Source organism: Gekko japonicus, unplaced genomic scaffold (assembly GCF_001447785.1).
Source record: "Gekko japonicus isolate JY-2015 unplaced genomic scaffold, Gekko_japonicus_V1.1 scaffold2173, whole genome shotgun sequence".
In the NCBI taxonomy this organism is placed as follows: domain Eukaryota; kingdom Metazoa; phylum Chordata; class Lepidosauria; order Squamata; family Gekkonidae; genus Gekko; species Gekko japonicus.
The window spans coordinates 298,297-314,386 of NW_015172070.1; the positions used below are offsets into that span (position 1 = coordinate 298,297).

The 16,090-nt window shown below is 48.5% G+C and overlaps 1 protein-coding gene across 1 annotated transcript; it reads right to left on the minus strand.

The window, feature by feature from the left end:
- Window positions 1–988: 988 nt before the first annotated feature.
- Window positions 989–15,652, minus strand: LOC107118489 (ADAMTS-like protein 5; the record flags this gene model as incomplete). The annotated part of the gene is made up of 5 exons (XM_015420843.1): window positions 989–2,708; window positions 5,250–5,321; window positions 10,460–10,715; window positions 13,090–13,253; window positions 15,569–15,652. Coding segments are annotated over 5 exons (890 nt in total), but the record flags the coding sequence as incomplete, so codon positions are not given.
- Between the last annotated feature and the right edge of the window lie 438 nt (window positions 15,653–16,090).

Below are 16,090 nucleotides of genomic sequence, written 5' to 3' on the forward strand. Positions count from 1 at the left end.
GGGGTGGAGCCTGAGGTGGGTAGAGTTTGGGGAGGGGAGGGGCTTCAGCGGGCTATAATGCAATACAATCTACCTTCCAAAATGGCCATTTTCTCCGGGTTAACCGACTGCTGTTACCCGGAGGTCTATTGTAACCCCAGGAGATCTCCAGCCACCACCTGGAAGCTGGTAACCCTACTAGTAGCCACTGCTAGTCCTTTACTCTTCCATGAATCCATGGGCTAAGCTACATCTGACTGCTACCTCTGAAACAGCCATGAGGGGGTACAGCCATTTTGGCACTCGATGAGGTATGGCGGGGGAGACAAGAGTGCTTCAGGCTACCGCACTGCAGGCAGGACTGGGCCCTTGCAGCATTTTTTTAAATTGACTTTAAAATGGCGGTGGCATCCTCTTGGCAGGACACCATCGTGTCTGGCTTGGTCCTGTCTAACCCCCTCTCTGTTCACAACCATCACCACCATCCACTGGCAGCAAATTCCACTATGCAATTACTTGTTGAGTAATTCCTTTTGTCTGTCCAACATCTACGGCCCATCAACTTCACTGGGTACCCCCAGTTCTAGTATTACGGGGGAAAGCTCTTGAGCCATTTCCTCCACCCTACTCATAATTGTGTAAACCTCTCTGATGTGTCCCGTCCCACCAGCTTTTCCCCTGAACTGAAAACTCCCAGACTCTTTAGCCTTTCCTCAGCGGGGAGGTTTTTCTCAGGTTCAGCCTTGCTGGCATTTCTAGGTCTGGACTAGCCACTGTCAAAACTAGTCTCCAAACTTGTAGGATGCTGTTAAACCGGGGTTCCAGCAATGGCTGAACAGTTTGCAACTTTTTGAATTCCTTGGGCCTTATGCTTCAAAAGCCCTACCCTAAATTAACCTCCATCTATATGAATTCCAATTTAGGCATATTCCGTCTTGCATTTTAAAAATACAACAGTAGATTCTGGGTTGTATCTTAAGACAAAATTTCTTCTGCTTCTTTTGAGGGAAGGGGAGGCTAAACATCAAGCCTGACAGAGAGATCTAGAGAAACTGAAAACTCACACACTGTTTTGTAATGCACTTGGTTTTGTGATATTTTGGTTGTTCCTATGAAAAAGGCATCACACACATTTTGTTCTTAACATTTCTGCAACTCGTTAACATGATGACAGCTGCAGGCCATTTTCATGTGCAGATTAAATGGGCTTGGGGTGATTCCCCCCACCTTCCCTGCATTCTCCCTCCTTGTGTGAATCTGGACCTTGAATTAAAAGGCTTTGGGAAGACTTGCAAAGAGCTGCTCTCAGCCTTGTCGGAACTGTATTCACAAGGGAGGTCTCCCAGGCTTTCACTGTGGCACTTGTAAAAAGGCTACGGTGCTAGAAAGACATAGCTGTTTCTCCAGAAGCAAAAGATCCGGCCAGATGGGAAGAATCTTCCCGATATTTACCTTTAGAAACAGCAGATCTGCAGGATCAGACCGCAGTTGCCATGTAATCCACCACCTGGCTTCTCACAGTGGCCAAACAGAAGCCACAATGGAAAGCCCACAATAAGGGAATGGAACGAAATCAATCTTGCCTACTGTCCCCCCCCCCCTTTATGATTTGGAAGGTAACACTGTCTCCGAACATGGAGGTCACTGACGGGCCTCGCCTCCTCTTTGAATTTGTCTAACCCTCTTATGAAGCCGCTCATGGCCATCACCAACATCCCGGGGCAGTGAGTTCCACAAGTGAATTATGCAGCGAGTGAAGAGCGACTTCCTTTTGTCTGCCCTGAATCTATTGCCCGTCATCTTCAGTGGATGCTCCTTATGTTAATTTTGCGAAAGGAAAAAATTCTCCCTGACTACTTTCTCCATCCCGTGCATAATGTTACTACCTTCTTTCATCTCCCTCCCGCACCACACTGTCAACTTGTTTTTAAGAAGGGAAGCCCCAAACCTTTTCGCCTTTCATCTTAGACAGGCATCCCAACCACAGGATCATTTTGGGTTTCCCTAATAGGATAAAGTGGTCGATGGGGTTGGGGCTGGGGAGAGGGTTGAAACTGGGCAGACAGCCACCGGCATCTCCGACCTGGCCCTGGGAACGCCACCCCTCCTGCAAATCACTTGGCAAATGGCATGTGCTTGAGATAGAGACTCTCCCTTCTCTCAAAGTCACACTCGTGCTGACTGATAAGGCAGACAGTCCAAGGGCAGAGGGGAAGGGTCTCACAGCAGTTGCGTCACGCATAAAGTTGACAAGGGTCAAAATTCCAGACCCGTGGCCCCTTTACACAGCACAGTTTGATGGGGGGACTGGCCAGGGGCTTGCTCCCTTCCGAGCTCTATGTTCTTCCAGATGGTGGTTGTCCCAGGACGGCTTCCCCCTGCCCCCAAAGGAGGCTCCAGAGGCTCCCAATCCCTTCAGAGCACCCTGCTGGGCTGACAGTGTTTGCCCACGTCCCGCAGCTGCAAGTCCTCCCGTGGCGACCAGGGCCGGGCGTAGCTGCTGCGCTGCAGCAGGATGCGGTTGAGGGTGTGCTCGTAGTTGACGTGTTGGCGGGCCATCAGGACGTACTCACGCCGCTCCACCAGCAGGGGGCAGTCGCAGGTGTTGGAGACCCAGACAAATTCCCGGCGCCCAATAACGAAGCGGTTGCGGTAGGTGTGCAAAACCTGGACGTCGTAGCGGGTCTCCAGGCCAATGTAGTGCTTGGCCAGGATTTGCGCGCGGAATACTGTCGAGGGGAGGAGAAAAGAGAGAGTTTGAAAAGTGGGGAAGGGCTGCTAAGCCTCCCTCCTCAGGGAGAATTTCAGCAGTGGCGCCTTCTCCCTCAGTCATTTCACACCCACTGGGGCTGCAATTCAATTTGTGTGGCTTTTAAAAATTAGATTAATTTATACTCCGCTTTTCTCCCCATTGGGGACTCAAAGCTGCTTACGATAGGATTCTCCTCTCCTCCAGTTTTGCATCGCAACAACCCTGTGGGGTATGTTATGCTGGAGGAGAGAGTGAATGGCCCAAGGTCACCCAAAGAGTTTCCATGGCAGGGCGAGGATTAGCACACGGGTTTCCCAGACCCTAGTCTGAGGCACCCAAACCACCACACCATGTTGACTGTGTCACAGTCTTCTCTGCACTCTGACCTGAGGATTTGTTGCCTTCCAGATGTTGGAAAGTCCCTGACAGAGGTGGGGCTCCCCTCAAACTAGATGTTTCAGCCCGAGTTGGATGTGGTTTACCCCGACTGGATTCTGATCGCCTCGCAGTCAAACGTGAGCTGCAGGAAACAAAGTTCCCAAGTGTGCTGGACCCCGATTTGGATCGGGACTGGTGTATAGCGGCGATTCCATCAGCGTTCCATCCTGTGCCATTTTCCTGACTCAAAAAGGCTTCGGGGGTGCTATTTTCTGGGGCTGCAATTCAATTTGTGTGGCTTTTAAAAATTAGATTAATTTATACTCCGCTTTTCTCCCCATTGGGGACTCAAAGCTGCTTACGATAGGATTCTCCTCTCCTCCAGTTTTGCATCGCAACAACCCTGTGGGGTATGTTATGCTGGAGGAGAGAGTGAATGGCCCAAGGTCACCCAAAGAGTTTCCATGGCAGGGCGAGGATTAGCACACGGGTTTCCCAGACCCTAGTCTGAGGCACCCAAACCACCACACCATGTTGACTGTGTCACAGTCTTCTCTGCACTCTGACCTGAGGATTTGTTGCCTTCCAGATGTTGGAAAGTCCCTGACAGAGGTGGGGCTCACCTCAAACTAGATGTTTCAGCCCGAGTTGGATGTGGTTTACCCCGATTGGATTCTGATCGCCTCGCAGTCAAACGTGAGCTGCAGGAAACAAAGTTCCCAAGTGTGCTGGACCCCGATTTGGATCGGGACTGGTGTATAGCGGCGATTCCATCAGCGTTCCATCCTGTGCCATTTTCCTGACTCAAAAAGCTATTAATGTGGCTATTTTCCACATTGTGGGACTGCACGTGCTAAAACCACTTGTCTAGTTTGAGCCTACACCCAACAGGCTCACCCCAATAATGTAGCATCAGAGGAACATCGGTGAAGCTGCCTTGCATTGAATCTACCCATATCTCCCCTGACTAGTCGTGGTGCTCTGAGGTCTCCAAAGATCCTTGCCAGTTGCCACCCTTTGCTCCCTAAGATCCTGTAAACTGGGTGTTGAACCAGGGACCCTGGGCACGTGAAGCATGCACTCAGCCCCTGAGCTACAGCTGAAAGCAGAAAAGCATTCCTGTTGTTACGCTCATGACTATAACAAAGCAGCCCTACGCAGAGCCAGATCCTTGGCCTATCCGCCTCGGCACTGCCTGATGACTGGCCGGGCCTTTCCAAAGTCTCAGGCGGAAGATCCTGTAAACTGGGTGTTGAACCAGGGACCCTGGGCACGTGAAGCATGCACTCAGCCCCTGAGCTACAGCTGAAAGCAGAAAAGCATTCCTGTTGTTACGCTCATGACTATAACAAAGCAGCCCTACGCAGAGCCAGATCCTTGGCCTATCCGCCTCAGCACTGCCTGATGACTGGCCGGGCCTTTCCAAAGTCTCAGGCGGAAGAACGACTTCCCAATACCTGCCATCTGGGAGTCACATAATTAATCAAACTGTTTCTGGGTCCAACCCGGGTCCTGTCAAACCACACGTGTGCCGACAGTTCCGAGTTCTGAAGTCCCAGCAAATTTTCAAACACTTCTCAGGCATGTGGGGGAGGATTCAGATCAGGCGATTGGGCTTCAGGGTCTCCCACCATCACATTTTCCCAAACTGGAGAGCTACCATTTGGCCCACTGGGAAACTTACATGTAGTCTGTCAGCCCATGTAAGTGTTCCCCCAAAAGGCAAGGGATGTTTCAGGCTAAGGGGAAAAAAGCATGGTGGAGGGTGGAGTGAATTAAGACCCTTCTCCTGTCGTGCCACAGTCCCAACCTGATTTGGTCCCACCCACAGCTGAGAATTACATTTTAAAAATTGCCGGGAGCAACACATCAGCTTCTCTGGATCCGCCCTGGGTCCTGTCAATTGTGTAACGTGTCATTAGCCCCCCCCCCCCCTTCTTGCTGATGCCAGGGATTTTCCGCACACAACAGCCTTGAGCTATCCATTCTGCCATCCCCTCTGTGATGTGAGAAGATGCCTCTCCCCAAACCCTTCCTGTAATCAGGCAGGTGAGTTCCAAAAGGGTAGTGAGGCCATTTCTCTGTTGAGGGGGTCAGGGTCTCATCCCCTGCCCCATCCCTGAAGAGAAGTAATACGTACCAAAATCACTCTGGCAGTAATGCTGAATGCGCTGGGATTTCCCTTTTGGTGTTTCACAACGTCTGCATCTCCCTGCAGGACAAGAAAGACAAAGCGCTTTCTGTGCAGTACTGGTGCAGTGATCGGGGGGGGGGGGGGGGGGGGAAAGCCTTCTATTGACTACATGACCCTCTAATTAATACAATCCAAACAATGAACTACACCTCACACAGTCCCCCTCCACCCTGCTCTCACCTTAACCTGTTAACTGTTATTCCTTCTCCTCGCAATTCACAAATTACAGCATACACAGGAGGGTGGGTCTGCGAGATCCCCACCCTTTGTAGCAGTCAGACATGAATTGCACGTGGAGAACAGACTTCAGCCTTCCCACCTGTGCCATTTTCCCTACTTGAAACCAGGGGTTGTTTCCTGCAGGAGGGCACGGGAGCGGAGCCCCGGCAGTAAAGAGCCCAGGGGGCGGGCACATGCAACAAGCCCCCACCCCCTGCTCCCCGCAGCCCTCCGCCAGAGCAAGAAGCAGCCAGGTAAGCTGCAGAGCTCCCCCCCCCAGCCCCCCCGGTCCAAAACAGTCCAGTGGTACCTTTAAGACCAAGTTTTATTCAGGTACAAGCTCTCCCTCCTCTGCGAGGACAGATCTGCGTGTTCCCCCCCCCCAATAGCTAGCAATCCAAAACAGTCCAGTGGAGCCTGAGTGGTGGGTGTTGCCTTCTGACACACTTCCGGTGATGTTACGAGGTGTGGCATATGCAAATGAGTTATGCTAATGAGTTATGCTAATGAGCTCCTGCATCTCTTTTTCTACGAAATGACCCCTGCTTGAAACAGTCTCGGGGGAGGGGGACTTCTTTGTACTCCACGATTTGTTATCAGCTCTCAGAATCCTGGGTCCAGACAGCTACCCTGTTTTCTCACTCCCCATCCTCCACCAGGACCATCTTCTCTCAACTCCTGGTAAGCCACCTCCCCGTCAACCTATCCCTCTCCTCTGACTCTTTCGTCACCCTGTCCAACCATATCCCATCACTTGTCTCATTCTCCAAAAATCCTGCCTTGATCCACCCATGGTATAAAAACGATTAAGCAAATGGAACCTGATTTCTTCCCGAGCGATGCTTTGTTTTGCTGGAGGGACAGGAAGAAATTTGGTTTATAATTCTTTGAGAGGGTGACGTTAGCTTCAAATAATGTGTGGTGCAGAAATGGGGAGGGAGGAATTCTGTAACATCAAAGACCTCCCTGTTGCCAAAAATAAAACTTTTATCTGTTCTTTATTGGTTCTGTGGCAAAACACTGCAGTTCTAACTAATGAAGGGACAATTTGGTGAATTGCCTGTACTTGCACGAGTCAGAAATCTCATTGTGAATTATGGAGTAAAAACTCCAGAGGCTGGGGGGGAAACGAGCCTTCCAAAGTTCTGCTTGACACAGCAGGCAAAGAAATGCGCCTCCAGATGTTTGGGCTGACATAATGCTAAAACCGATTGGCAGACACTGTTTTTCACTTTTGCCTTTTGGTCAGCCTGATTTACGAGTGATCAGAAAAAGGAAGCTGATAGTAACACAAGACGTGAATACATGAAGCTGCCTTGTAGTGAATCAGACCCTTGGCAGACGTTCTCCAGGGTCTGAGGCAGAGGTCTTTCATATCACCTACTGCCTGGTCTTTTTTAACTGGAGATGCCAGGGACTGAACCTGGGACCTTCTGCATGCCAAGCAGATGCTCTACTACTGAGCCACAGCCCCACCTGTGACGCCTTGTCTCGTCTACCAGCATCCGCAGAGCCCTACGGATCTGACTTGTCAGTCTGGAGATTTAAAGCTGAAGGAGTGAAACTGACTATCAACAGAGTCAATGAATACTTGGAGTGCTTTCTGAATGCGGAATTCCATCACACTGTCTTTTAGAATGTTTGTGGCAAATCTCAGGGCCTATTCACCTATGACGAAGTTCTTATGTCCCCCATGTCTCTACCCCCATCCTGCTGACCAGAGTCTCACACTCACAACTTGTTTGCTAGGTCCATGTGGACCTGATTTGGATTGGTCTGGAGCACGCAGGGCAGGGGGGGGGGCATAACCTTTCCTGTCATTTTCCTGAGCGGGGAGCTGCTGTTTGCCCCGTTGGGGGAAATTTAATGTATACTAATGGACTGTGTGTAAGGGTAAAGGTTCCCTTGCTCGAAAGCCAATCAAATCCGACTCTAGGGTTGCGGTGCTCATCTCCGTTTCCAAGCCGAAGAGCCAGCGCTGTCCGAAGACGTTTCCGTGGTCATGTGGCCGGCATGACTAAACACCAAGGCGCACGGAATGCTGTTACCTTCCCACTGAAGTGGTACCTATTTATCTACTTGCAATTTCTTGCTTTCAAACTGCTAGGGCTGCGTGCAAGTTCCCTCAAAAGTGCACACAGTGGATCTCCGGACTGTTTCAGGTGGGGAAAATAGCACAGAGGGAAGCTTAAGCCCCTTCCCTGCACACCATGGTCCTGATTTGAATCTGTCTTTCACGGACCTGGGAAATAATCCTCAAACGCAGAATCCCCAGAGTCCATCAGATTAACAGAAACTTGTGGGGAGATGTGAGGACTTGGTAATACATGAATTGGCTTGAGAAACCTGTCACCTTGACAAAAGAATAACTTTTAGAGAACAGAACAAAAAAGGCTACTGTTAAAATGGAAGTGGATGGCCACAGCTGCCAAATTCATCTTTTTTCCATTTAGACGTGGTTTGTTTTGCCCTAGTGTGATTGTTGCCTGCCGGAATTATCATGCTGTGATGGCATTATTGTTAGGGCTGCGGGCACCAGGTTGGGAAATTCCTGGAGATTTTGAGGGTGGAAGCCTGAGGAAAGTGGGGCTTGGAGAGGGAAGGGACTTCAGCAGGCTATAATTTGGCCTGGGCTGCAAGCACTGCACTGGCTGTCGGTAGCATACCGGGTTCACTTCAAAGTGCTGGTTCTCACCTTTAAAGCCCTGAATGGCCAGGGTCCGGCTTACCTGAAGGACCGTCTCTTCCCGTATGTTCCCTCAAGAGCACTACGATCGGGGAAAAAATGGAAGTGGATGGCCACAGCTGCCAAATTCATCTTTTTTCCATTTATACGTGGTTTGTTTTGCCCTAGTAGTGTGATTGTTGCCTGCCTGAATTATCGTGTTGTGATGGCATTACTGTTAGGGCTGCCAGCACCAGGTTGGGAAATTCCTGGAGATTTTGAGGGTGGAGCCTGAGGAAAGTGGGGTTTGAAGGGACTTCAGCAGGGTATAATGCTACAGAGTCCACCTTCCAAAGTGGCCATTTTCGCAAAGCGAACTGATCACTGTCGCCTGGAGATCGGTTGTAATCCCAGGGGATCTCCAGCCACTACCTGGAAGTTGGTAACCCAAACTATTGTGTTGCAGCTACGGGACTCCACCTCCCCAACGGCTAGATTTGGACAGCTGCTGTTGATAGTTCAACACTGTCTATGTGTGTATCATTTTGATGGTATATTTTTTAATTCAGAGCTTCATTAGAGACAGTTATTTAATTACGAAAGCTGCATACAAATGCTTCCGTTCATCATCCTCGCCATATTAAAATAATAGGCTGGATCTAGCTATAAATAATGTTGTCAGTTATAACGGTGAGGTTTAAAAAAAAAAAAGGGCTGCAAGTCTGACTTGGTTTGATCAGTACATGAAATGCAAGCTCTTGGCTTGGCTTCCAAACAAACCTGAAATCCACATGGCTCATTATCCGATGGAACAACTTGAGAACCTGGTGGCCCAAGGAATGTGCTTCACAGTTAGTTCTCCCTAAGGGCTAATGGGAGAGCAGACAGGCTGTTGGGAAAAAAATACCCTTCTGAAGCCTGTTATGTTTGGGGGCCTGCTATACTTTTTATTTGGGGCAGTATATATCTGATGCTTGCTATACTCTTAAAATCTAGGGCCAAAAATGTACTGGATTAACAGATTTCTATTCATTTCCTTCTCCAATTAAGAATGAAGTTTCCTTTCTATAAAGCCAAATGCGCTTTGCCTGAAACCCCGGATGTCAGCAGACTTCCTGCAATGACTTTGCGGGAGGGATGTGTTTAGATGCTGGCACAGTACACCCGTCTCGGATCTTGGCTCTCCTGTGAACTTGCCAGGTGACCATCAGTCAGCCACTGTGCTTCCAGATTTGTCTCTGCATGAGAGCAATACTGAGCTAGCTTACGAAGCTGCTGTAGATACCATGGGAGGGGAGGGGCCATGCTTCTTAGACAGAGCATTTGCTTGGCACGCAGAATGTCCCAGGTCCCAGTTAAAAGAATCAGGCTGCTGGTGATGTGGAAGACCTCCGCTTGAGACCCTGGAGAGCGGCTGCCACTCAGAGTAACCAGTGTTCACCTTGATGGACCGAGGGTCTGATTCACTATAAGGCCACTTCCTGTGAGTTCAAAGGGGGCTGTTACCCTGGCAAAAGCTGACTGAAAAGTCTGTGAGGAGAAACTGACAAAAGGACAGGCCCGTAGCCAGGATATTTTAATTGGGGGGGGGCTTCAAATAAGTCAGGGGGCACCCTCACACACCTCAAGCAAGCACCATAAATAAAATAAAAAATTGAAAGTTGTGGGGCCTGGGCTGCATGGGAAGTTGTGGGGCCTTGGTGGTAAGTTGTGGGGCCGGTCCCCATGAGACCCCACTGTAGCTATGGGCCTGCAAGAGGAGGAAATTCAGATCTTTGAAGGTCCAGAAAAAGAGACCAACGTGAGAGTCAAAGTTCCCACTTAAGTCTACTCCCAGGAAAGTGTTCCTAGGATGACGCCATAAAGCGTAATTTCACACTGAAGGCTTATTAAAGTGATGTTTGTTTAAAGTGGCTTGTAAAAGAAACACAAACCTGCACCGATTGGGAAGCTCATCCACATTACAAGTATTTTTTCTTCCGCATTGCATCTCATAACAACAATCACACATTCGCATAAATAGTCTCAAGGGCCCTTTAATGTTTCACGCTTAAGTAGGGCTGAAACATTCATCAGCTCAGTTTCAGAGGGGTAGCCAACGTGTAAAAAAAACTAGATTAGAGTCCAGCAGGACCACAGAGACCGATAAGGTTTTCGGCACATAAGCTTCTGAGAGCCATCCGATGTAGTCTTGCACCCTGAAAATCTTGTTGGTCTCCAAAATTCTCCTGGACTCCAATTTAGCAGAAAAAGGAAGTCAGCCAGACTCTACCTAGCTGGTTGGGTGTCCTTGCTGGCGTAGACATGGGTGCCTCTTGCGATGTCTTCTTGGCTGCACCCCCAACCTTTTGAACAGGTGGGGTTGTTGTGGCTTGTGGGAAATGTCGGGGTTCCCCCTCTGGGTTTCCCTCCACTTCCCTGGTCTGTTGCTGGCGCAGGGGGCTAGCGTCGCTCTGGACATGGTGGAACTGCTCCCTCGGCAGCCAGAACTGGTATTCGATGCCAGAGTTGTGCTCCTGGAAGAGAACCTGACAAGAAAGTTTGGGTTGAGACTCTACAGCAGGGGTAGCGCATAAGATACCGGGAGCTTGCTGGCTGCTGTGGAGTAGCTCACGCATCCCCTGGAAGATCTAGGTAAAAAAACGACAAGATCGGCTCTAGGGCTGTTTGTTTTTGTTTTTTTTAAACACTTTAATCTGATAGGAGTTTTCTCTGTGCTGCTTAGGTTTCTGCCGCTCTTCATAGTCCACATTCTGTTTCTAGGATAGAACGAAACTTCTTAACACGGGTCCACCCTGGCCACTGGCGGGGGGAGGGGGGCATAGGGTTGCCAGCTCCAGGTTAGAGAACTCCTGGAGATTTGAGGGGCGGAGCCTGGGGAGGACAGGGACCTCAGTGGGATACAACACCATAGAGCCCACCAGCAATGCTCCCTCTAAGCTCCACAGTGTTATCTACAGCAGGGGTAGCGCATAAGATACCGGGAGCTTGCTGGCTGCTGTGGAGTAGCTCATGCATCCCCTGGAAGATCTAGGTAAAAAAATGACAAGATCAGCTCTAGGGCTGTTTGTTTTTGTTTGTTTTTTAAAACACTTTAATCTGATAGGATTTTTCTCTGTGCTGCTTAGGTTTCTGCCGCTCTTCGTAGTCCACATTCTGTTTCTAGGATAGAACGAAACTTCTTAACACGGGTCCACCCTGGCCACTGGCGGGGGGAGGGGGGCATAGGGTTGCCAGCTCCAGGTTAGAGAACTCCTGGAGATTTGAGGGGCGGAGCCTGGGGAGGACAGGGACCTCAGTGGGATACAACACCATAGAGCCCACCAGCAATGCTCCCTCTAAGATCCACAGTGTTATGAGCAAAAATTCTACCTCATGAGCAAAAAAAACTAGTAGCATTAAAGTTGTGAGCAAGTCTGCATTTGACTATCGCATAAATTAGTTCTTTTAGAGGATTATTTCCATTACCTTGTAAAAATCTCAGAATGAATTCTTTTAAACTATATTTAAACTATATTTTAAGACTAATTTAAAGATTATAAGAGAAAATAGAACCAAGTCAAATTTCATTACATAAAATGTTATCCTCTATGGAGGTAGACCAGGACTCTGGAGAATAGGTCTTCCCGCCCCTTTCCACTATATTGGTAGACCTGGACTCAGTCCGTTGCCCTGCGCTGAGCCTTAGAAAACATACCAGCACTTGGGGGGGGGGGGCCTTTTGCAGTTTCTTTTGGGGGGGCGTTAGTGAAATACGCAAATTTACAAGTAAAATATTACAGAGGTGGAACAATCACTATCAGAACCCTGCCTAACCTAACAAACAGGAAGTTGCTTAAATGTTATCAACCTGCCCAAACTTATTTATTCAAATATTTCAGTATTCAGTATTCAAATATTTCAGTTTTTCTCTGTGACTCAAAGCAACTTACAAATCATACTGAAAAGCATAAGAGGGGTATGCAAAAAACCCCCACAAATCTTTTTCTCCCCTGCTCCATTATAGCCTATGGGGACCATGATAGTCAATGGGCCCCATAGGCCACAATGGAGAAGCAATCGGGGGGGGGGGCTGTTTTTTGAGGTAGAGGCACCAACTTTGCAGCATTGCTGCCATCTTCTGTCCTCAACTCCTCCCCTACGTTTCAAAAATATTGGACTGGGGATCCAATTCTATGGACCCCAGAAGGAAGTGCCCTCATCCTCCATTGTTTCCAATGGAGGGGGAAAATGCTAGTGAGCTGGAAGCTAAAATATCTGAGCAGCCAGCTAAAATTCTGTGCACCAGTGCCCCGTGGAGCAGCTTACAGGGACCACTGAAGTCCACCCTCCAAAGCATCTATTTTCTCCAGGGGAACTGATCTCTGTAGTCTGGAGATAACCTGTAATTCCAGGGGACCCCAGGTCCCACCGGAAGGCTGGCATCCCCAGATGCCATAACATGTGCGGGAGTGTAGCTCAGGACAGTTTTTTCTTTACTGTCATTAAAGAAAAAGTTGCTGGCACTTGCCCTACAGTATTTTTGTTCCCAGGGAAGATATATCGGAATCATTCTAGGAGGGGAAGCATAGTACCCTCAACATCTTAACAGCAGCATATGTAGAGGGAGAGTTGCAGAATAATATGTCCCATTCCACCTGGTTGTGTTGATTGGAATGGACTGGTCTGGGGCTGAGTAAAGGGGAAAAGTCAAAAGTGGGGATGACAGGTGGACCTCTCTACAGGAATGCTGTTCTTTTTATTGTGATCTCTTTTCTGTTTCGATTAACAAAGCTCTGTTGGGCTCCAAAGGAGCAATCTGAAGTGTTGCATTTCGGTAGCAGAGGATGGCTTCATGCTGAGTATTCTAGCAGTGAGGGATGCTCAGTCCCTTTTCACATGGCTCCTCCCCTCCCCTCTTACCATCACAGACAAGTCTTCCTGGGTGGGGCCAGTGGCTTCAAAGCTCTCATGCACGTCAGCCGTCCGAGCATAGTGCACTTTGGTGCCTGCCACTTCGTACACGCCCGGCCAGTCAATGGCCCAGTCCCCATTGATGACGTAACGCTGGTTGGCGTTCATCAGAGCTGCAGAGGGAAGGCAGAGGGAGAGATGAGATGGCTCCCAGTTGGGTGCGGACATTACACACAGGTAGATTAACAAGGAGGACTGGTGCAGAAAGAGCAGGATGAGTGCCAAGTAGGGCTGCCAACCTCCAGGTGGTGGCTGGAGATCTCCTGGGATTACAACTGATTGCCAGGTGACGGAGATCAGTTCACCTGGAGAAAATGGCTGCTTTGGAAGGTGGACTCTATGGCACTGTACCCTGCTAAAGTCCCTCCTCTCTCCAAACCCTGGCTCCACCCCTAAAATCTCCAGATATTTCCCAAACCAGAGCTAATAGCACTAACAACTGAGTAGTTGGGCCTAGTGGTTGGAGAGAAAGTCCAGGCTCTGCCTTCTAAGGAAGCTACAGAAACTCTATTCACGTGTTACAGTGAACACATGTACATACATAGATCTGTTTGTACAAAAGAGTCAACATGCATTCACAGCAATTGAAAGCAGGATAAATGTGCCATTTCAGTCACATGTTCAGTTGTATCTGCATCAAATGGAACATGAGAATTACTCAGTGTGTGCATAAAAGTAATCAAGTGTACACTGTACACGGATTATATGTGTTTTCACTGTAATGTGTGAACAGGGCTCCTGTCACATTCGATTATATGTGCTTTCACTCTAATGTGTGAACAGGGCTCCTGTCACATTCCAAGAACAGGGCCTTTTCTGTGGTGGTCCCAGAGTTAAGGAATAGGCTCCCCTGAGAAGTCCATGCGTGTCCAGAGAGTCATCTTTTTTCCATTCTGCTGGCAATTTGGGAATTGGCTTGAGATTCTTCACTGCTATTTTACACAGTTTTAGAATATCCTTTTAATAGCATTTAAATTGTGCTTTTAAAAATGTTCAGTGTTTTTTTGGAAGCTGATTTATGAATTTTTGTTGCTGTTGAAATATGGTCTAGAAAGGTTGTAAAACACCCCTCCACAAACAAATAAAAAGGCCAGGAACTGGAATTCTAGTGGGGTCCAACAAGTGTCTAGGAAGGATACATGTTGTGGTTACAGTGTTGGATTAGGAATTGGGAGACCCAGGTGCAAATCCCCACAGCCAAGAAGTACAGGAGGTGACCGTGGGTGAGCCACTCTCTCTCAGCCTGGTTTACCTTGCGAGATTGCTGTGAGGGCAAAACAGGGAGAAGAGAATTTATAGAATGCAGAATACCAGCACTCTCAATCTATGAATACAGAAAGTATACACCATGTATTTGGGTGATATCCATTGGGAGCAAGTAGGAGTATCACAGTGTGTGCGAGTATGGTGCAATAGTTAGACTGCTGGACTAGGATCTGGAAGACCTGGGTTCAGATCCCCATTCATGCCAGCTTACTGGATGACCTTGGGCCAGTCACGCATTCTCAGCCTAACCTACCTCACAGAGGAAGAGGAGGAGATTGGATTTATACCCCGCCCTTCACTTGGAGTCTCCGAGCGGCTTACAAACTCCTTTCCCTTCCCCTCCCCACAACAGACACCCTGTGAGGTGGGTGGGGCTGAGAGAACTCTGACACAAACTGCTCTTTCAGGAACAGCTGTGCCAGAGCTTGTGACTGACCCAAGGTCACACCAGCAGCTGTATGTGGAGGAGTGGGGGAATCAAACCCGGTTCTCCCAGATTAGAGTCTGCGCTCCTAACCACTACACCAAACTGGCTGTACAGGGCTGTTGTGAGGATAAACTGGAGGAGAGAACTATATATGCCTCCTTGGGTCCCCATTGGGGAGAAAGGCAGGGTATATCTGGTTAAATAAAAATAAATAAATTAGTAACAGAAATCAAGGTGCCCCTATTGGTTTTCTAAAGAATAATATTGGATCTAATGATATGAAACTGGTTACATTACACCTTTGATGACTGTAGCCAGAACTTATATTGCTGCTGTACAGAAATCAAAGAGTCCCCACCATCAATAGACTGGTACAAAAGGATTTGGACAGTCACACTTTTTGACCAAGCTGACTTATAATAGAAGGGAACTGGGAAGACCGTAATCTTATAGATTTGTGAAAACCTGGATTTTGTTTACTGGCCATTGGAACAAAACTTTTTCTTATTGTATACAATTATATATACTATTTTCCTTGATATTAAAAAAAAGAGGGAGAGGAGAAACTTGTATTCCACTGAGAGCACTTTAGGGGTAAAGTGGGATATAAATTTGATAAGACAGACCAGTATGTGCCCCATCCACTGCCAAACAGGGGACCAGGATAAATGCTCTCCCGGTGCTGGTGGGAGGGGGCTATGTGCAGAATTGGATGGGGCAGAAGTTGCTTCCTACCCAGATAGTTGCGGCTGCGATCCGTCACCTTGATGTGCCTCGCGCCTGCTGGGATCCGGGTCACATTCTTGTACCCAAAGAAGCCTGTCAAGAGATCAGAGAGGGGAGAGAGTCAAGTGTAGGGGGAGAGGAAAACCAGGGCAAGGTGTTGAGGAGGCTGCTGCCGTCAGCGGTACAACAGGACGTGTGTTTGGGTCCATGGTGAATAAGAACTATGTTGGGATGGTGGGAAGGGGGACTGCTTATAGCGTGACACACAGCAAGAGGCAAAAGGCTTCGTGAGACAACAAAGCTGTTGGCTCAGACCCTAAGATCATTCATTCCCCAAAAGTCATCTGAAATGTTAGGCATTTCAGATACCTCCTTGTTCTATGATCAGAACAAATTTTAGGGGACTTGAACTGTGGATGCGCATAGTTGTGGCAAACGGGGGTGCAGAATGAATCCGGACTCTTAAGAAACGGAGTGGGGTTTTTTTCCTTTCAGGGGAAAGCAGCCATTTAGTCCTCGTTGTTACAAAGA